This window comes from Primulina eburnea, chromosome 15 (assembly GCF_022965805.1).
Source record: "Primulina eburnea isolate SZY01 chromosome 15, ASM2296580v1, whole genome shotgun sequence".
NCBI classification, from domain to species: domain Eukaryota; kingdom Viridiplantae; phylum Streptophyta; class Magnoliopsida; order Lamiales; family Gesneriaceae; genus Primulina; species Primulina eburnea.
Genome location: NC_133115.1, coordinates 36,293,049 through 36,312,898, shown reverse-complemented (window position 1 = coordinate 36,312,898; position 19,850 = coordinate 36,293,049). Strand labels below are relative to the sequence as shown.

At 32.6% G+C, this 19,850-nt stretch overlaps 2 protein-coding genes across 5 annotated transcripts; one reads left to right on the top strand and one right to left on the bottom strand.

Annotated features, from left to right (window-relative positions):
* Positions 1 to 7,139: 7,139 nt before the first annotated feature.
* Positions 7,140 to 8,118, bottom strand: LOC140813945 (protein S40-5-like). Its single transcript, XM_073172771.1, has one exon. It carries the CDS (start codon positions 7,959 to 7,961, stop codon positions 7,320 to 7,322), a length of 642 nt encoding a protein of 213 aa, XP_073028872.1. The 5' UTR covers positions 7,962 to 8,118; the 3' UTR covers positions 7,140 to 7,319.
* Positions 8,119 to 13,832: 5,714 nt separating this feature from the next.
* LOC140814530 (starch synthase 3, chloroplastic/amyloplastic-like) lies at positions 13,833 to 16,843 on the top strand. Of its 4 annotated transcripts, XM_073173551.1 has the most exons (5): positions 13,833 to 14,256; positions 14,343 to 15,554; positions 15,650 to 15,761; positions 16,056 to 16,179; positions 16,607 to 16,843. In XM_073173551.1, the coding sequence occupies exons 3-5, from the start codon at positions 15,722 to 15,724 to the stop codon at positions 16,734 to 16,736; spliced, it is 294 nt and encodes a 97-aa protein (XP_073029652.1). In that variant the 5' UTR covers positions 13,833 to 14,256; positions 14,343 to 15,554; positions 15,650 to 15,721; the 3' UTR covers positions 16,737 to 16,843. The 4 variants fall into 4 exon arrangements, with proteins under 4 accessions (XP_073029652.1, XP_073029651.1, XP_073029650.1 ...); XM_073173550.1 differs by having other exon boundaries at positions 13,833 to 14,240; positions 14,343 to 15,761; XM_073173549.1 differs by having other exon boundaries at positions 14,343 to 15,761.
* The last annotated feature ends 3,007 nt before the right edge of the window (positions 16,844 to 19,850 follow it).

The following is a 19,850-nucleotide window of genomic DNA, read 5'->3' as shown; positions in this document are numbered from 1 at the left end:
TGTTGCTGAGCTAATACAAGTTGAGCTATTGATTATGCTTCGTTATATATCTTGATTCCTCGATTTTTGGACAAAGTGATAAACATGAAAGTTGTAGCTTTTTTTCTTAACTTTCCGTGGAACTAAGAATAATTCAATTTCAAGTTTATATGAGAAAGACATGTTTGACCGATTAGACTATTAACAATCTAAAACTTGTTTTTCATTTTGTGTAGAACCAACAATTTCATCGTAGTATATCAACTTCTTTTGCCTCGATTTAGACTTTGACTTGAGAAAATTATTTTTTTGATCATTCTATTAGTTTTGTAATACTTATTGAATCGTTACATTTGAATAAAAGAGTTGAGAGATATGGTTGGCCAAAATACCAAAACTGTTATATTCATGCTTATTGTTGTTTCTGTTTCCATCAGCTCAACATTACGACTTATATTTCGCCTAGGGAACTTTCAAACCAACTGTGTTGTGGTGAAATATGACTATAAAATTTAGTTTTCTATTAAGTCGTTTTGACAGCTAGTCATTTTCATTATCGAACTGTGAGATATCATGAAAACATTGCAGTTTGTCAGATTTTTAGTTTGGTTGATTTCGAGTTTCAACTTCCAACTTGATATAGCAACTTCACACTTGAGTAAATATGTTATAAACAAAATAAATTTTTTTGTTATCATCAAAATTAAGAATGTTTGTGTTTCTCAACTCAACAAAATCCTAAACTACAAGTATAAATTTTAAAATTTTCTTTGATTAAATCTAAATATGTGGATGGATATTTAATTGAAAAATATCTCAAACATACTCACTTTCATTTCAATTAAAAATAGTATCAATACAAACATTAATTTTCATTTTTTTTCTCTTCCATACGTTTTTCTTTTTATTTGAACTTTTTAAAAACATATTTTTATTACTACCAATAGTTTAAAATAAAAATTATTAATATCATTTATTTTATTTTTTAAGTTTCGATCACATAACCTCGTAAAATATTTAATTTTTTTGTTTAAAAATAGAATAAAAATTTATTACATTACATAATAAAAAATTATAATATTTTATTTGCTCATAAATTTAAAATAATAATAATTATTATTAATAAATAAAATTCATTTATTTTACTGATTATTGTATAACATTTGATGTTAGTTATTTTATATAATTTTATTTAATCTTCATCTTAATTTTAATTATAACTCAAAATTATTGCACATCATATATATATATATATATATATATATATATATATATATATATAAAGATATTTATATTAAATATATTAAAACTTTATAAATTTACACTATAAAATTTAACATATTCTCTACTTTCAAGGTACAATATTTGTCTTTTTTTGTTAGACATATTGTCAAAAATAAAATTGATATATATTTTATTAAAAAAAATTATTTAGAATGAATGAAATTATTTTAAGTTTGATTATTTATTAATATTTAAATTATTTTTATATATTTTTAATAAATATTAATTAAATAAATAAATATGTTGAATTAATTTGAATAATTGAAGTTTAATTACGATAAATTTAATTTTGCTTTATTATTGTATTTATTTAAATAAATCAATAACTATAAATATTTATATTGATAGATAAAAAAAATAAAAGTTATTCACATTCACTTGTTAGTTAAAAAAAACTATAATCATAAATTAAAAAATCTATAGGTTTCTCTAAAAATTTACAAATGTCAATAAAAATCATGTAAAATAATACACAAAGTTCTGTGAGATTTTTCAGAACTGAACAGAAACTTATTAATTATAAGATTGTTTGGGGGACAAACATTGAGCTACAATAGCTCGTTTCCTAAAATATTGAACATCGAGAAATTAAATCAAGTTTGGTTTTCAAGCTGAGCAGAAGACACTAAAAATAATTCATCGCAAAAATCAAATAAATATTTTGAAAAAAATATATCCAATATTTGGTTATTTGAAAAACACATAAAATGCTTCAAGAATGTATCTTAAAAACGGTTGCGAAAATTAAACTTAATAAATAAATAGACACAAATTTGTTTATAGATATTTGGAGATTAACAACTCATATGTCATCCTTTCTTCCACCTAGGAGGTATTTATTAAAAGATTTTGATTTATATAACTCCGTGTACAAACCCATTTCAAAATAGAACTTATCAATTGCCTAATTGAAACTCTTAGCACATTCGATTGTAGGTCATAATCTCGCAATCCGTATAATGTTTAACATCTCTTATGCTAATATTACAAACAAGATATTTAATGTCTTTGTGCGAAGACTTACTCATATAAATTTTGAAGCTCAACTCTCATTGATATGTGTGAGTGATTGAATGTGAGGAATTGTTCAGTGTATGTATATACCAAATGTATCCTCGCACTTGATTTTGCTCTAATTCTAGCTGATTTCTTCATGTAGGCTGCTCATACTTTGAATCTCCTTCCAAATCTTGTATTTGATATTTAATATGTTGTATTTATGTATTCCAATAATGAAATAGACATTAAATACAAGAATATGACCGTTTGGTAATATTGTGTACTGATGTTAACATTGCAACGGTCAAATTCGCGTTTCTTGCCATTTTATGAAATTGAGCTGATAAGTTGCGATGATTTGATAGTCTGATCTGGTCTGTGATGGTTTTAAGATGTTGGCTTGATATGAGCTGTTCCAAGTGAGACGTCCTCAAGATAGTACAAGTCGAGATGTTGGATTTTTTTTTGTTATAGCTCTTGATTCGTCGATTTATGTGCAAGGTTAATTCTGTGAAACAGATATTCGGTTTGGCCCAACTCATGAAAAAATATTATTTTTATACCAAAATTATTTCTTTTTAAGGTAGATTTGGATCGAATTGACCTGTTTCACGTCTCACAAGACATCAACTATTTTTAATTGTTGAAACATAACTATCTATAAACTAAAATTTCAAGCTAACTTTATGTTATATAATTTAATACTATCAAAGATTTATAGATTCAATTGGTTAAAAAATAAAACTTGAAAATTAATACACTAATGTTGATTATTTAACATTAAATTGCTGACTTGTGCCGTAACCGTAGAAAAAATTGAGAATGGATCGGAATAGTTTTTTTATAAAAAAAATTAAAAATAATAAAATGAAAGTTATCAATTTTTTTAAATGATATTATGATAGGAAGTAAATAGTATGAAAAGATACATGTGGAATATGAAACTGAGTAGTTAAAGTGTATTTTTTAAATTATAAAATGATCTTCGCTAACACACTAAAAATTAGTTATTATAGTACATTTAACTTTTAATTAATATATATATATATTGGACCTTTAACTTATATATATATATATATATATATATATATATCACGGATCCTAATCTGTGAGACGGCCCTACCCATATTCACAATAAAAAGTGATATTTTTAGCATAAAAAATAATACTTTTTCATGGATAAACCAAATAAGATATATGTCTCACAAATAAGACCCATAAAACCGTCTCACACAAGTTTTTGTCATATGTATGTATTTTTTGCCGCCCTCTTGAGATTATAGTAATTGAGCATTTGACCAATTACATAATTTATTAAACATTACGTCGGATACAGCTTTCATCACCATATAGTTAATCACTTTCCCGTTAACCCTTTTGTGTTCGAACTATTATTGTTTAAATAATTATGTTTATTAAATTCAAAAGCAAGAAAACTACATATTATTTTTATCCCATTATCGATGCAACATTTACTACCAGAAAACTCAAGAATTTTTTTTAGTAAATACTACCTACGAATAATATCACGACATCGAGAACATGGTATATATGTAAGGTTGCCTCGATTTATATCTATGGTACATACTTTAAATTTATTAAGCTATTTGTGTGAGTTTTTTTTTAAAAAAAAAAATTAATGATAAACACCTATATAAGATTTATTTTATGATATGATACAAATGAGAAAAATATATTTGACATACTACCTCAATATTTTATAGGTAAAAACTTGTGTGATACAGTTTCACGGGTCGTATTTTGTGAGACGGATATCTTATTTGGGTTATCTATGAAAAAATATTATTTTTTATTGTGAATATCGGTATGGTTGACCCGTCTCACAAATAAAGATTCGTGAGACCGTCTCATAAGAGACATACTCTATTTTATATTATAAGATTTCAAACAGTGCGCATGCCATGTTTCATCACTCCACGACTCTTCACCTTTTCACTATAAATACTGCACCTAATTCATATAAAAAAAAAGTAACCTGGAAAAAAAGAAAGAAAGAACCTCTTGTTAATAAAACTAATTAGAAGATGGCTCTTTTGAACAAAAAGTATGCCTACTCAAAGATCCAGAGTGAGGACCCTAACGAAATAAAGCATCGAAGGGCACAGTTCTTGATTTACAAGTCGTTGAAGAAAGCTGATGCAAAGAGAAGGCCATCGTGGTTGAGAGTGAAAATGTTCAGGTTGAAGATCAAGATTGGTAAGAAATTGAGAAAGGGTTTATCCATTGTTTCGTTCTCTGCTAAAACGGATTTGTGCAGGCAGATTGCTAGTTGGTTAAAGTATTGGCTTCAGCGCAAACAGGATTCAATAGTAACTAATAATGTTCTCCGACCAGTGCTATGAAGCTTGTTTTTGTTTTGTAACAGAATATAGGGTTTCATTGCTGCGTGATCCGTGACACCGAGGCTTTGCAGCCTCGTCTCACCCAAGTACGATCTACCCATAATAGAAATTTTGTTAATAATATATTAGTTTCATCCCAAAATAACACCCCGGATCAAAATCCTTGGTCCTCCCAGCTCATGGTTTGGATATTGAGTAGGTCTCTTGTGAGACAATCTCACGAATCTTTATCTGTGAGACGGGTCAATTATACCGATATTCACAATAAAAAGTAATATTCTTAGCATAAAAAGTAATATTTTTTAATGGATGACCCAATTAATATATCTGTCTCATAAAACATGACTCGATAGACCGTCTCACACAAGTTTTTGTCTTGAATATTCGATCGTGTCCCGTATGGGTTGATGTTGAAAACATATATTGGTTAAAAACAACTTGGTTTACCATTTTTTGTAAAATTAGAACGAATACAAATATTTGTTATAGTTGTATTTGCATGAGCATGAGCTCAAGAATAAAGATAATGGAAGAGATAATTGTATAATTTGGATATTTTAAATTTAAATAATACAAGATGAAGTGATATATTTCGCTATTATCATTGTTTTTCAATGATCTTCTGTTTTTTATTGTATCATCTTCAGCTTATGATACGCGTGCAAAGCAAATGGGGCAATATAAATATCTTTTGTGTATCAAAATTTTTTGTTAATTCTCACCACATTTTAGGTGTTAAGTTATCTTAAATAACTATTCTAACAACTTATGATAATAAAAAAAATACACGACTTTGGTTTTAATATTAATTGCATAATCAAGTGATCGTCGTTATACTATTAAGACGCCCACTTAATAAAACGTACATGTTAATATTTTTTTAAGATATTATATCATATATATAGATATTCTTTAATTTTAACGATTAATCTTTTTTATATAAAAAAAAAAAAACCATAAGGATTGAACAGTACTCGTACCCAATCCTACGATGGACTGGGCCTGAACTTAGACCCGGTCCATAATCATCCTGGACCGGTTACAATTAAGGGTCAGGTTTTTTTCGACCCTAACCTGCGGGGTCCGACACAGACCAGGACAGACCCAACCTGCGAGTTGCAGCCAACGTCAAGATCCATCTCCTACGAACCGTTGGTTGCTCCTAAATAAATACACATATATTTTACACAAATATTTAATTTCTTGTAGAGACAAAATATACATACATTCGGGGAAAACAACGATGAAATAGCAAACCATTCTACTAATAAAGTAGCGGGCCTATCATTTCCTAGAGATTCTAATCTAAGCTAGTTGCATGGGTAGTGACTCCCGAATTCAAAGGTCGATCAAGTTGGTCAAACCTTCGAACCAAACTTTAGTGATTGAACTTTGAACGTCGAAAACTAAATGCGAGTGGCTGTGGTTTTTTATTCTTCATCGATCCGTTATTATCAATATTTAAACATTGTTCGATATTTTTCATGTCCACATAAAATATATGGTCACTTTTGACCAGAACTACAAGACTTTTAGTCAAATGCACGTTACATAACTTATAAAACATAAATAAATAAAATGGTGTCCTGCAATTTGACTATTTTTTATTTATTATTCCGATTTTTTCCATAAATTTCATGTCAAATAATAATAATAAAAAAACTCATCGATCAACCTCAATAAAATAAAAGTACAAAACAATAAAACACAAAGTACATATCTCGAATAAAAGAAATCCATGCATTACCCTTTTCAAAAAAACACAAAATAATACTAAATTATATTCTAAAAAATAAAAAATATAGTAGTCTATTACTTTGTATACGTATTGATTGATTGTGCACCAAAAACACAGTTGGCGAAGTTGTCCAAATGCTGCAGTCGTCATCGGAGGTCTCAATCTTGATGGTTTAATTATTTCTAGCATTCTAGTAGCTTTAAGAACATTGGCCATGTTAGTCGATCCTGGGAAATTTGTTTTGTCAATTACCAGTCAGTCAGTCACCTTTGGTTTCCCTAGCTTAAAGGTTTTTACCGGTCATCTTGGTTGATGGACGTAGCTATGAACTATTTATCTAATGGATATTTCGATTTCTTTTTTTTTAAAAAAGAAGATATTTTAATTGATGGCAGTAGTCGTTTCTTATACCTTCAATATATTGATGAAAGTTTTGCAATTGTCGGCCAAATGGCCTAGCGTATGTCACCAATTTTCTAATATATAGACATGATATATTTAAGCTTTCTTTTGTTGTTTATATTTATTGTTCACTTAGCTAGATTGGCTTTAACTTGTATTCTCAAGTTAAGTTAGATTATATTGAAGTTATTTAAAAATGATATTGCATTTAAATGGTACACATTATTTCTCCTTGTGAATGAAAGAAACTGTTACTATTTTGTACGATTGGAATTGGAATTGGAATTGATAACATGGAACAAGATTTAATCATCCATTGGACTACATAAATTACATCTTAAAGTGTTTATATAGAATAGAGAACTACTAAGAAATAATAAGAAGATAATTTTATTATTGCAGCATATATATGATTAACTTAATACATGATTATGCTCGATTGTTCCAAATGAACTCACAAGGCAAAAAAATCACCAAAGCTTGATATACATGTGATCGTGGTTAACCATTTAATTTGGATTAAATTAATTAATTACTTAACTTATATTTATCAATCACCCATCGAACCCGGTCTGACTCCACACTGCATCCCTGACCCGGCTAAGGTCCCGACCCTTAAGGGTTCGCCCCGCGCCCTCGAAGACTGAATTGGCTGCAGCTTTCCGGCTGCGTCTGTACTCACGCGCCAGATACTCATGCGGCGGAACAACCTCCAGATCATTGTCGTTGAAATCGTCTTCCCATTCATGCAGTGACTCGACTGAGTCAACCCGGTAAATCTTGGACCAATCAGGTACGTTCACTGGTGCCGACGCTGCTACATGGCGGCCACGTGGAGATTCCATGTCTTGACCGCGGATTACTTGGTGGACAATCCTCGGCGACGACGAGGTGTTGGAATCATCGAAAGCCAGTGACAAACCACCGACCTGGCGGTGATGGTGGTGTGAGACGGGTGGAGGTGGGCGATGGCTACTGTATATGCTGAAGGTCCCGTTGCTGTCCGTGGAGGCACCTGAGTTCCACTCTCGTTTGGGAGAGTGATCATCCCCGTTGGCCGTGTTATCCACCAAAGACCAGACTTCGTCTTCCCCCAGCTCCGCCGCACCATTTAACGTTTCTTGGCCGTTATTCGAACCAAAACTTCCTAAATACCTTTCGCTGCGACTGGTGGTTGATTTCCGGCCCTTTGCCATGAATTATTATAATTACTAAATCTTAAAAAACCATGATTCCCCAATCAAAAACGAATTTTTGATGAACAAATATAAACCGTATAGAGTTCAGTTACCGGAATGGTGACTTTCCGGCTACCCTAAACAGCGAAATATGTAAGCCCGAAATATGTAAGCCTTATGCATGTACTTATACGCCCGTGGGCTGTAATACAGGAACATCGGCTGCGGTTAAATCTAAAACGTTGCATTTTGACGTTAATTTGAGTTTCATTTTGTCTGCATTTAATTCATTTGCGCAATAAGGAAAAGGCAAATGTATGGTAAGGAATGACGAGAAAATGTACACGACACTTTTAAAATCTTCACTTGTTGATATGGTAAAACACATGTGACCGTAATTTGTACTGCACAAACATCGTACTCACTTATCATTTAAAAGGTTAATTAAAAAGAAACAGCCCCCTTCTTTTGACGCAGACAAAACAAGAAACATGTGGGCACCTACCTTGACCCGTGCCCGAACTAATTTTGTGTTTGTAAAATAAATAAATACCAAAAATATTTGGAGTTAAACACGTAATATGCACATATTACGTGTCAAAAACTCTGATATTATACAATTTCACCATCTTATTTATTTGTAAATTTAATATATACTAGTAACTGGGGCACACACGTTGCGTTTGTCTTGAATACACTGTGGCTAATATATTAAATATTCATGATATTACAACATACGTCATAAAGAAGAGAGCTTATTTTTACGGTGGCTAGCTTGGAGAAGAATTCCTCACATACAATCGCTCACATAATAGTATAGAAAATAATAATAATAATAATATAAAAATATACGAGAATTCAATGGAGGAAGAATATTGTAGACCCGCCCACCACTTGCGGGACATGACAGCTTAAAAGAACAAGCCACCTAACTTCTATACGTCACCGACTCCAATAAAAAAAATGAAATGACATTTCATTTTTAAATTCTTATTTTTTGCCACATCGATTAATTTCTTCTTTTCAAATTTTTTAATGGAAAATTTGGTTAAACAATCCATATCTATAAATACATAAATTAAAGTTTTTGACATATTTAAAAATTCTTGTCAAAAATTAAAATATTATAAAATAAAATATTTTTTAATATTAATATATTAAATAAATATAATTTTTTATATATTATTATGTTTTTCAACTTTTTAAAAATTTCATCGTGAATTTTTTATATATTGATTATTAATAAATTGATATATTATTATTATTATTATTATTATATTATCTTAATTAGAAATTTAATATAAATATTTTATAACATATCATAAAAAATAATTAAAATTTTATTCAAAATTAAATGATAAAAAAATTAACTTTTTGAAAAATATTTATCTATTGCTTGGAATTTTGATGAACACATAATAATATATGATTACAAGTGATAGCAAACTTCGCACTACAAAAAAAAACTCATTACCCGCGGTTTTTAAAAAATTAACGAAGGGTTAACAAAACCCGACATTTAAAAATTGCTACGGTTTCAAACCGTCGCCAATTTTTGCGACAATTTAATGTTTATGACAAAATCGTTGCATATTAGCGAAAATTTTATTATTCTGTCGCTAATTACCGTCCCTAATTTTGATCGTCGCTAATTACCGTCTCTAAAAATAAACCGTTGCTAATTAGCGACGATTATCCGTCGCATTTTTACTCATCATACACTCGACAATATCTCGATCCAATATCCATGATCCACCGAATATGTGATATTTGTCATATACAGATTAAATATACAGTACCTCACATTCCACGATTAAGCCATTACATAAATTGTCTAAGCAGCTGTCACCATCTTCGAAAATATAACACTTGAATTAACCAAAGAAGAGCAACAAAACAGAACCCGATATCTGAATTTACATTAGATATTTTGAATCGACGAGAAAGTTTAAGTTTTCTTTTTCCAGAGAAAGAAACTTCATTCAGTCAAGACTACACGGTATGGGCTGGTGAGCGAACTGGATTCCAATTTTTATGGGCCACCCATCCTAGTGGGCTAACTGAATTTTTAAATTATGGCCTTCAAGACTGGAAGGCATGGGCCAGCGAGCCAACTGAATTCATCCCAGACAATTCAATACCAAGTCATAAGTCATTGAATATATCTGTCTGGGAGCTATTATATTTGTAGAACCAGCACTGAAAGTATCAGGACTTGGCTGTTAAACAATACTTGTCTCCCAATCTCAGTGTGTGTATTAAAACTGTTGTTTGGAACTTTGGGTCTGTCTTAGTTTCCACGATAAGAAAAATCACTGTTTCCTACAGTGAACGGCGCAATGTAGCCACTGTTGAGATGGATGGAAAAACCATGATTCAGTTTCCAAGTCATGATAAGTTGTAGAACAGGTTACATTTTATGACTGGAATCGGTAACAGATTAGCATTCGACTGGCTTATCACCTGCCAGTATGAAAATTTGCATGATTGGGTCTTGCCTTAGTTAGAATGAGTTCAGGCATAGCAGCAAACATCTATGAAAAATCCACAGAGACGGGATGCTGAAGCATTGAAAGCTCAATAAAAGAAGTAAACACTCACATATGTACTTTGCCGATTTGCACGGGGAAACTGATACATTCAGCATTATGCTTTCATTATCGTATTTAAGCTTCTAAACTAATAGATAGCAACTGAATATTTGTTCCATTTAAAGGTGACATGCAGCATTTAATTTTGTGGGGAGACATAATAATCACTTTTCCTTAAATTTGTTAGTTTCCAACATAATAAACTAATATTTTCAAACCCTAGCCTGATGGTAACTAGCAATCTAATCTGATCCGATTGTCCAAAGTTGAAACTTTCCATGCTATTCACAAATTACACACTATTTCAATGAAAGGGGAAACACAGCATATTGAAACTGATGGGATGACATACATAAATAAGACTTATACAAGAATTGACCCCTTCCATGTCCTTTCATCATTCATTCATTCATTTTTCAAGATTTAACAAATGCAAAAACAGATTTTAGGTTTCCATTAGTTGTAGCTGTAAAATCTATTAAACATATGATACATCGGAAGAAGTATGTTCAACATTGTTATGACATTCATATTCTGCCTTGTTAAGGCATATATAGTTTTCAGCTCAAACAAATTCTTTGATTATGTATTCCAAACATAAATCATGAAACATAATAATGTTGTTTTTCCAAACTCCAGTCATCACATAAATCTTACAGTGGAATAGACGTATACGGTGATAACCCACTGAAATATTTTCATTCTAGTCCGGGGAAAAAACAGGGCAATGAAATTCAAAACGTTAATCAGGAAAATATAGCTGTATAAAGATACCATGTCAAAGATTAGGGCCTAATAGTTGCAGAAGATCTTTCAAACTCTGTATACATAGCGAGGTTTAATAAAAACAACGCGCAAGTATACAAGATATAGATCATAATTGGTTCCTGTAAGCACAAACACCGAGTTGCATTCAATAGTTCGTTCCAAGATAATATATCATGTGTCAACAAGCGTCTACCAAACCTAATCCAATTTCCCAAGTTGTACTCAATGAATTTATCGCAGACAAGGTATGACTTTTCAACAAGCATCGACTATTCTAATCCAATCTTACAAAGTCACATGTATTATTATCACATATCCATGAACAGCTTTCCAATTATAAACAACAAATTTTCATGTAGAACCTACAAGTCATAGCAACTGATAAGTTCTTCAATTTATTCATTTAATGTTTCTCCTAAATAATTTTTGTGTTCGAATTACAAAAGAGAGGCACATCCAAATTTAACAAACTAAAAGAAATGACCCAAATCACAATTTTTGGCTTTGAATCTAGGCGATCGATAAACAAGGAGGACAAAACAGAAGATCAGGACTGAGTTTCGTAAATAAATGGCGTAGCAGCAGTGAGCTTTTTCCGCTGAAGACACCGAGGATAAGTTGTAACCCTCAAATTGAAGCACGGAATACCATCCACAGCAAAAGCCGTCGAATGAGGCAGTGAGAACGCTGAATCAGAAGCAGCATTGAGCTGGCAGAGAGCAATCAGAGCCTGGGCACCAATTTCTTTAGATCTAGCGGTGATTTTTGAGTATCTGAGTTGGGCAAGAGCTCCCGGCTTCAGATAAGTGTAAAACGACGGCGATGTAGCCAGTGACCTGAAACCGCCGCTTCGAACCCTTGCTTTCATGGTGATGAAGGTTTAGGCAAGTGCGCTTTTAGAGGGAGAACAAACAGCAGAAACCCTAGAGAGAGTGGGGATGGTATGGAGAGAGTGGGGGAGATAGGGTTTTAAAATGGGGCAAGTGCGGTTCCAGAGGCGGGAAAAAGATGGTGGCGGCCTACTGTTGTGGCGCGGGCTGATTTTTTAAAAAGTCATTTTATGGTCGTTTTTGGGCTTTTCAGTCAAGGCTATCCACAGATTTTTTAGGCGGGGATGGAGTAATTCGGGTTTAAATCCAAACGAACCTTATTTATATTTTATTATATAATTAATATTTAAATTTTAATTCACAGTTTTGTTGCTAACTTAGTATTAAAATATTATGGTCTGAAATGTAATTTAGATAGATTTAGTATTTTTTTATTGTGTATATTAAAATGTGGACAAGCCTCACAGTATTAAGGATAAAAGCATGAAATTACGAAAATACCTATCTAAATACTTTTAAACGGTAGAAGAAGTAAATTTATAATAAAATATTCAAGAGTAATATGATCATTTTGTAATATATTTAAACCAAACAACATATGTTTTATCAAACAATATTAATAATCTACATATTTCAATTATTTATAATTTTATTATTATGTGTTGTGTGGATTTAAGAATTTCTCCTCGTCTTTAGCAAATTGATATCAGCCACAGCAGCACCTCTCGAAAGACACGTGGCGATATTAATCGTTGATATTTTCTAAAACATTAAATAAAGAATAATGATAGTTTTATTATTTTTATGCACTAAAATATCGTCAATTCACAAAAATTAGTTACTGTTTACACGCGATGTGTATTTGTACAATTTTTTATATTATTATTGATGGACTGAATTGAAATTTGACAAATTATAAAAGATTAAATTGATATTTGAAAGGTTGAAATAAAAAAAATAAAAATAAAAGTATGTTAAAATTTAAAAATAACAAAATGTAATATTAATATATATAAAAAATAAAATTAGAAAAAAAAGTTGGTGGTTTCAGTTGCAGAACATTTTATGGCGGACGAACTCAGCTGAATTATTCTACACTTTTGGATTTTTGCCTAATGGAAACCCTAGCCTGTTTCTCAATCGTAAATATTCACTTCAACGTCCTTTTGTGATTCCGCATGTGCATGTGTCATTGGGTGGTCTAAATTCTTATGATGAATGGGAGTGTGTGGTTTACGCTTAAACCATACTTATTGTCTGATTTCTTAATATCATTTATTCCTTTGATTTTATCCGTATGTTTATCGTCTGGGGTTGACATTAATGACGTGCGGCACTGCGGCTCGAATCCGTAATGTTTTCTGAAAGTGATTAATTTGTTTTTTGAGTTAGTGCTACGTTGGAGAGTATTTCAATGGTAATTGCTTGTACTCCGCAAATATTTATATTAGTTCGTTCGGATTTCTCGAAGGATGTTGGATGGTTTACTAAAATTAGGCCGGATTGAGTATTTTTTGAAGTATTTTAGAACCTTTATTATTGCAGTCCTATGGATGGCAACAGGCTCACAAAGCAACCAGGATCACACATCCATTTACTGCTAGTGCCGTTTGGTTCTTTTGATTAATAGACATAAGTTTTTTTAATATCGGTTACCTTTTTTCTCATGTTTTTCATTTATCCGTGTGATGTATGACTTTTCACGAAGAAAACAGATAAATCTTCCACTCCGAAGTCTAAAGATTCCACACTAAGGGGATTTATGCAGAGAACGCAGCTACCTACAAGCACCAAGTGAAGGGATACAAAGAATAACGAGGAAAAGGAAGGTCCTGGCACTTCACTATCCAATGATCTTGAGGGCCCCAACACGAAACAGCTGAAGTGGAAATCAGAACTGATGAAAAATCGGTCGCCAACTTCAGTAAAGTACCTGAAGTTAAGGAGGAAAGCAAAAACGAGATCAACATCATTGACATTGAAGCAGCATCAACCAACGGACCATTGTCTGATCAGAATATAAGTCATTACGATGAAAAAGGAACACTTCCGAAAGTGGTTGACAATGTGATGGAGCCAAAGACGCCGAAAGATTTACCAAGAGCGAGGTCAGTCTATATGCAGGTAGAACATTATTAATAAATTGATAAATTATTCCTCGATTACTAGCATTCTGAAAATCATAAAATATTGAGATACACGATTTTCAGGAAAAGGAGACATCAACTGGGGATAATGATGTTCCTGAATTTGTAAGAGTTGTTGGAGGAAAACAGAGATATGCTAAACTTGGTGAAGTTTTATGGCACGAGAGTATCGAGACAGGGGAATCCAGAGAAGGACAGTCAATACATATGGTTGGAAAGAATGCTTCAGATGAAACAGGTTCAAGAATAAATGAAAACAAAGCTATTTTTCACACTGCGCAGCAGGCTGAAATTACAAGAATTATTGATGATATTAGCTTAAGTCAGCTTGTAAAGCCTAAGTCCGTTAAGGAAGATAACATTTTAATCAGTGATGATGGAAAGATAAAAGATCCTTTTCTAGCACTAAAGTTGGAGAGGGAAGAAATTTACGGAAAGAGGAAATAAATAGGTTTGCAGAGAAAAATTTCAAGGGAATAAAGTGTTTTGTTACCCTGAGGTTGCAAGACCTGATAAAAACATAGAAATATTTTTTAACAGAAATCTCTCCATTTTGAAAAACAGGTTATCTTCTTATTTTTTTTTAAGATCTGAGAGTAGAATAATTGAGAAAGATATTCTGAGGATAAAATATGGTGAGTGATAAAACAAAGACAGAAATGGGCTTGTTGATATTCTGAAGAAAACCCATTAACAGAAAAGGAAGAATACAAAAGGTCCAATTGACAGTCTAATTTAAACAGTAGGATTTATTTGCATCTGAATTATCAATTCCAACAAATATATAAGGAAGATCAATTTATTTCTTTCAAAATTGTTCAATAAATGCGATGGATTATATCTTGTAGTTCAATTTTTACTTGTTTGAATTGAATTGCATGGGTTTTGTTTGGACCATTGAATGAAATACTATTCCTTTGCCGTGGTCTATTAGTTTATGTTTTGCTCCTGTCCTCACACATATTCTTCCTCAATGTGTTGTAGGCATATATGCAAGTATGCAAAGCTCGTCCATCAGTTTTAGATCAAAAGCAATTTTCTAATGCTTGAAGCTATTTTTTGTTGGATAGTTTGAGATTTTTTTGGGAAACAAATGAGATATCAACTTACTATTAGCTATACTGGGAATGAACTTTTTGATAGGTTGTCTTGTTGGGTTCGGCTCCTGATCATCGGATCCAGAATGATTTTGTTAATTTGGCAAACCAATTGCATTCTTCATATAATGATCGTGCACGCCTATGCCTATCATATGATGAGCCTCTTTCTCACTTGGTATTTTCTCATGGAAACTAGCTACTTTCCTTGTATGTTTGCAGATTTTATGTGCAATGTACATTTTCACCTACTTTTATTTGTATGTTACCCAGATATATGCTGGTGCTGATTTCATTTTGGTCCCTTCAATATTCGAACCATGTGGACTTACTCAACTCACAGCCATGAGATACGGGTCAATTCCTATTGTTCGTAAAACTGGTGGTAAGCTGTTTTGGTTAGATGGCTTTAAAGGTTTTAACTATCTAGCAGTTCAAGTTGGTGTGAGTGAAAGACCTTGCTGAGCGACTAACCATCTAAGTTGTTTTTGGTTAGATGGCTTTAAAGGTTTTAACTATCTAGCAGTTCAAGTTGGTGCTAGTGAAAGACCTTGCTGAGCAACTAACCATCCAAATGGAATATGCATGATGTTATGATGTTCCTTGGTGGCATTCTTTTTTGTTGCATGTCTTCACATTGAACTCATTTAAGCTGGTCTTTACCAAATTTACCATGCAGGACTCTATGATACTGTTTTTGATGCCGACCATGACAAAGAAAGAGCACAAGGTCATGGTCTTGAACCGAATGGATTTAATTTTGATGGTGCAGATGCCGCCGGTGTTGATTATGCTCGTAATAGGTAAGTTGGTATGGTTACATGTTTTCTTAGTTTTTCATGGTGCACCACAGATAGTTGCATTTCTAGCGTGGTATGGCATGTAAATAGCTTGGCTCCGACATTTTAGCTTCATCTCAGGGAAAGGATTTGTTTCCGGAGATTTCACCATTGATTCTTAAATTACTGCCGTGCGGTTGAATTTGTCTCGTGTCAACTAAACATGGGAAACTGAAAAAACACAGTTCATGTAAGTGGTATGATTTGAAACTAATTTGCATTTGCATTTGCATTGGAACAAACGTAACATCTAAAAGAGAATTAAGAAGATAACTGGGAAAATGGATTTGATTGGGAATAGATAATCCTCTATAAGGCTCTCTCTATTTCATAATTATAAAGTTTTTATCTTTGCTTTAGTGGGAAAACTTACTATGTTTACTGTTGTTAGAGCAATATCTGCTTGGTACGATGGTAGAGAGTGGCTAAATTCTTTATGCAAGCGAGTCATGGATCAAGACTGGTCTTGGAATCGTCCTGCTCTAGATTATCTGGAGCTCTACCATGCTTCTCGGAAATGAGAATGTTATTACGGAGGTTTTTGTACAGCTTTAGTCACAACTTCCGTTTCTGGTAAAATTTTACGTTTTAAAATATATTTAACAAATCTGCAAATTCATATAGTTCCCGTCAAGGTTGTAAATGGCGGAAGGGGGTGGCGGGGCGGTCGGTGACCGCCTACCGCCTCGGCCGCCCAGGCGTGCCATGTATTTTTAATTTTTAGATATCATGCAAGTTATATTTTATGTAAAATGTGCTTAATGTTTAAGCCAAAATAAAACATCTAGATTAGAATTAATAAAGATTCATCATTATGTTAATGTTATTATGCTACGAAATAATATATTCTTTTTACCCAAAACATTAAGTTAGAAATTTTCAAAGTTTCAATCAATTATCCATCGTTAGAACAAAGTAGTAGACTAAACATAACTATCTTCCAAATCATCTACGTATGCCACCATCTACTACATCCATGATCCTCTCATCATCGCGACTCAATCAGCATTTTCTTCATTCTCCTCCTCCGATGTTTCTAAATATTCATTAAGTTTTCTAATGGGGATGTTCCTTGCACTCCTCCTTGGATGTAGCACTTTCATCCACTCCGGAGGCCTCCACTACCATTCTCCAAGTAAGACTTTTAAATAGTCTTAATATTTAAAATTGGTTGACTTTGAATTGGTTTTTAAAATTGTTGACTAAGTTTTAAAAATTGTTGACTAGGTTTTTAAAATTGTTGACTACTGCTTCGTCCACCTGCTCGCCGCCTCGTCCGCCTCGACCGCCTGTTCGCCGCCTCGACCCGCCTACTCGCCCCTGAACTCGTCTCGACACCCACCTCATGCATAGGCGGTGCGGTCGAGGGCCGTCTAACCGCTTCGACCGCCATTTAGAACACTGGTTACCGTAAATACTATCTTATCATCCAGACAATTTTATTGCATTGTAAAATGATTTATTCATTTATTTTTAGATAAATCCATAAATGTACATTAGAATATGGTTGTCGAAATGATGTTTTTGTGACTAGAGAGTTGTGAATGATTATTTCTGGTGTCAAGATGGAATTTTAGAGCAGGCAAGAGTTGAAAATGAAAATGAAAAATGAAAAGAAAAGTGAGTCGAAGTTGATTGAAATGGGCCAATGGTTTAGCATAGTACATTTTTGTGCTCCTAATTGTTTTGATCTCATCAAAAGAGAGGATAGAGTTATTGATTTGATATATGTTTTTAATTGGACATCACTTCGGGAATAAGTTTTAAATGGCCAACTTGATTACGGAATCCCATTTTTTTGAGTGGGTCTCATGTGAGACCGTCTCACGGATACTAATCTGTGAGACGGGTCAACCTTACCCATATTCAGCATAAAAAATTATACTTTTTCATGGATAACCCAAATAAGAGATCCGTCTCACAAATTCGATCCGTGAGACCGTCTCACACAAGTTTTTGCCTATTTTTTTTTATCTATATTTATATTTATATTTATAACAATAGTAATATATGATGATATGATTGCATATTGGACCCTAAAGGGGGCAATATGTGGGTCCAGTAAGGCTCGACGTTTTCAAGATCAAGTGCATCCGCTTAATAATATAGACCTTTTAAAAGTGTTTTTGATAAAAGAATTCAATATTTTTTTTTTCCTGTTTTGATTAACTAAATATTTAAATAGAGTGTAGGTAACGATCCAACAATGGAACGAGAATGACTTATTCACAATTTGTTCTGAAAATCATAAACTTCATCCCGAATAAAACGATTCTCCTTCACTCTCTTGCTCTCATGCAAAATTCTTATTGGCCTTGATTTGATTTGAGTATATTTTTCAGATGATATTTATCGTGTGTTTATTTAAAAATCTACCACAATTATTATTAAAATATACCACAATAAGTGAAATTATTAAATTCTTTGCTTTCACTATCTATGCCCGATTACAGGATAATGTATTATATATTTTGCTATAATATTTAAATGTAAGCCACAATATGCATTGCCCTACAATAATATGCTCTTGATTACTGAAATTGAAATGGGCTATCTTGGCTGGCATGATAAACTATGCACTATTAGCTACGGCCCTCGTTTCTCTACAAAAGCTCCGCAAATATAGACAACTACTTGAATGTATCATATATCTCACCCACCAAATGGCCTTAACAAAATATTATCTGCTGTTTCACAACTTGTATCGACGATCATCTCGATCTATATTAAAATGAAGTCAATATCTGAGCCATTCTATTACATATTAATTTTGTTCGGAGTTCAAAAATAACAATAAAAAAAGAGTTTAAAAGTGTGTTGTGTATTGTTATTTACCAAAATCGATAGGTGGTAGAGTCCCTATCTACCTAAAGCAACATTGAATTGGGATTAGAGTTGAGGGACCTCTCATCTTTACAATATTTTTTTTTAATGAGATTATTTTCGTTAAATAAAGTGAAAAGATAGTGTATGTACAACGACACTGGGCATCTGCAGGAAAAAAGTTATCATGGGTTTGAAATCCTGCTTACGCTACTACCAATCATCAATAACTGAAATCGCAGTGGAAATACAACGAAAACATAAAATTTTAATTTTCTTAAATATGGCTTCAACATCCGGCTTCTCACTCTCAAACACAGCACGATTCTTTGTATTCCAAACAATGTAAATTGTAGTCGTAAGAGCAACACTCCTCATCTTATTAAGGACTGAATTACCTCGGTAGACTCTGCTGTCGAAGATCTCATGGACTTCCTCATCCCAAGTCACTTCTGAATTCCATCCCAGAAACGAATCGAAACATTGCACCTGAAGAAGAGATGATCCAAAAATTCAGCATTCACGGTGCAAAGTGCAGAAGATGAAATTACTTCCTTATCCTTACAATAATTCGTTTAGGCTGACACATGATTATCACCACGACCCTATAATACGCCCACTTAGTTCAGATAGTATCCATAACGCCAAAACTAAAGGGTCACGCACAGTACTCGTAGTATGTTAGTGAAATTTACTGTCTTTTTATTTGTTGTGATTTACAGGGTCATCTCAGCAATAATTCCAAGAACCCAGGACAGGGGAGCATTCAAGAACAAGGCATAAGAAGTTGACTCACAGTTTGATCTAACCAA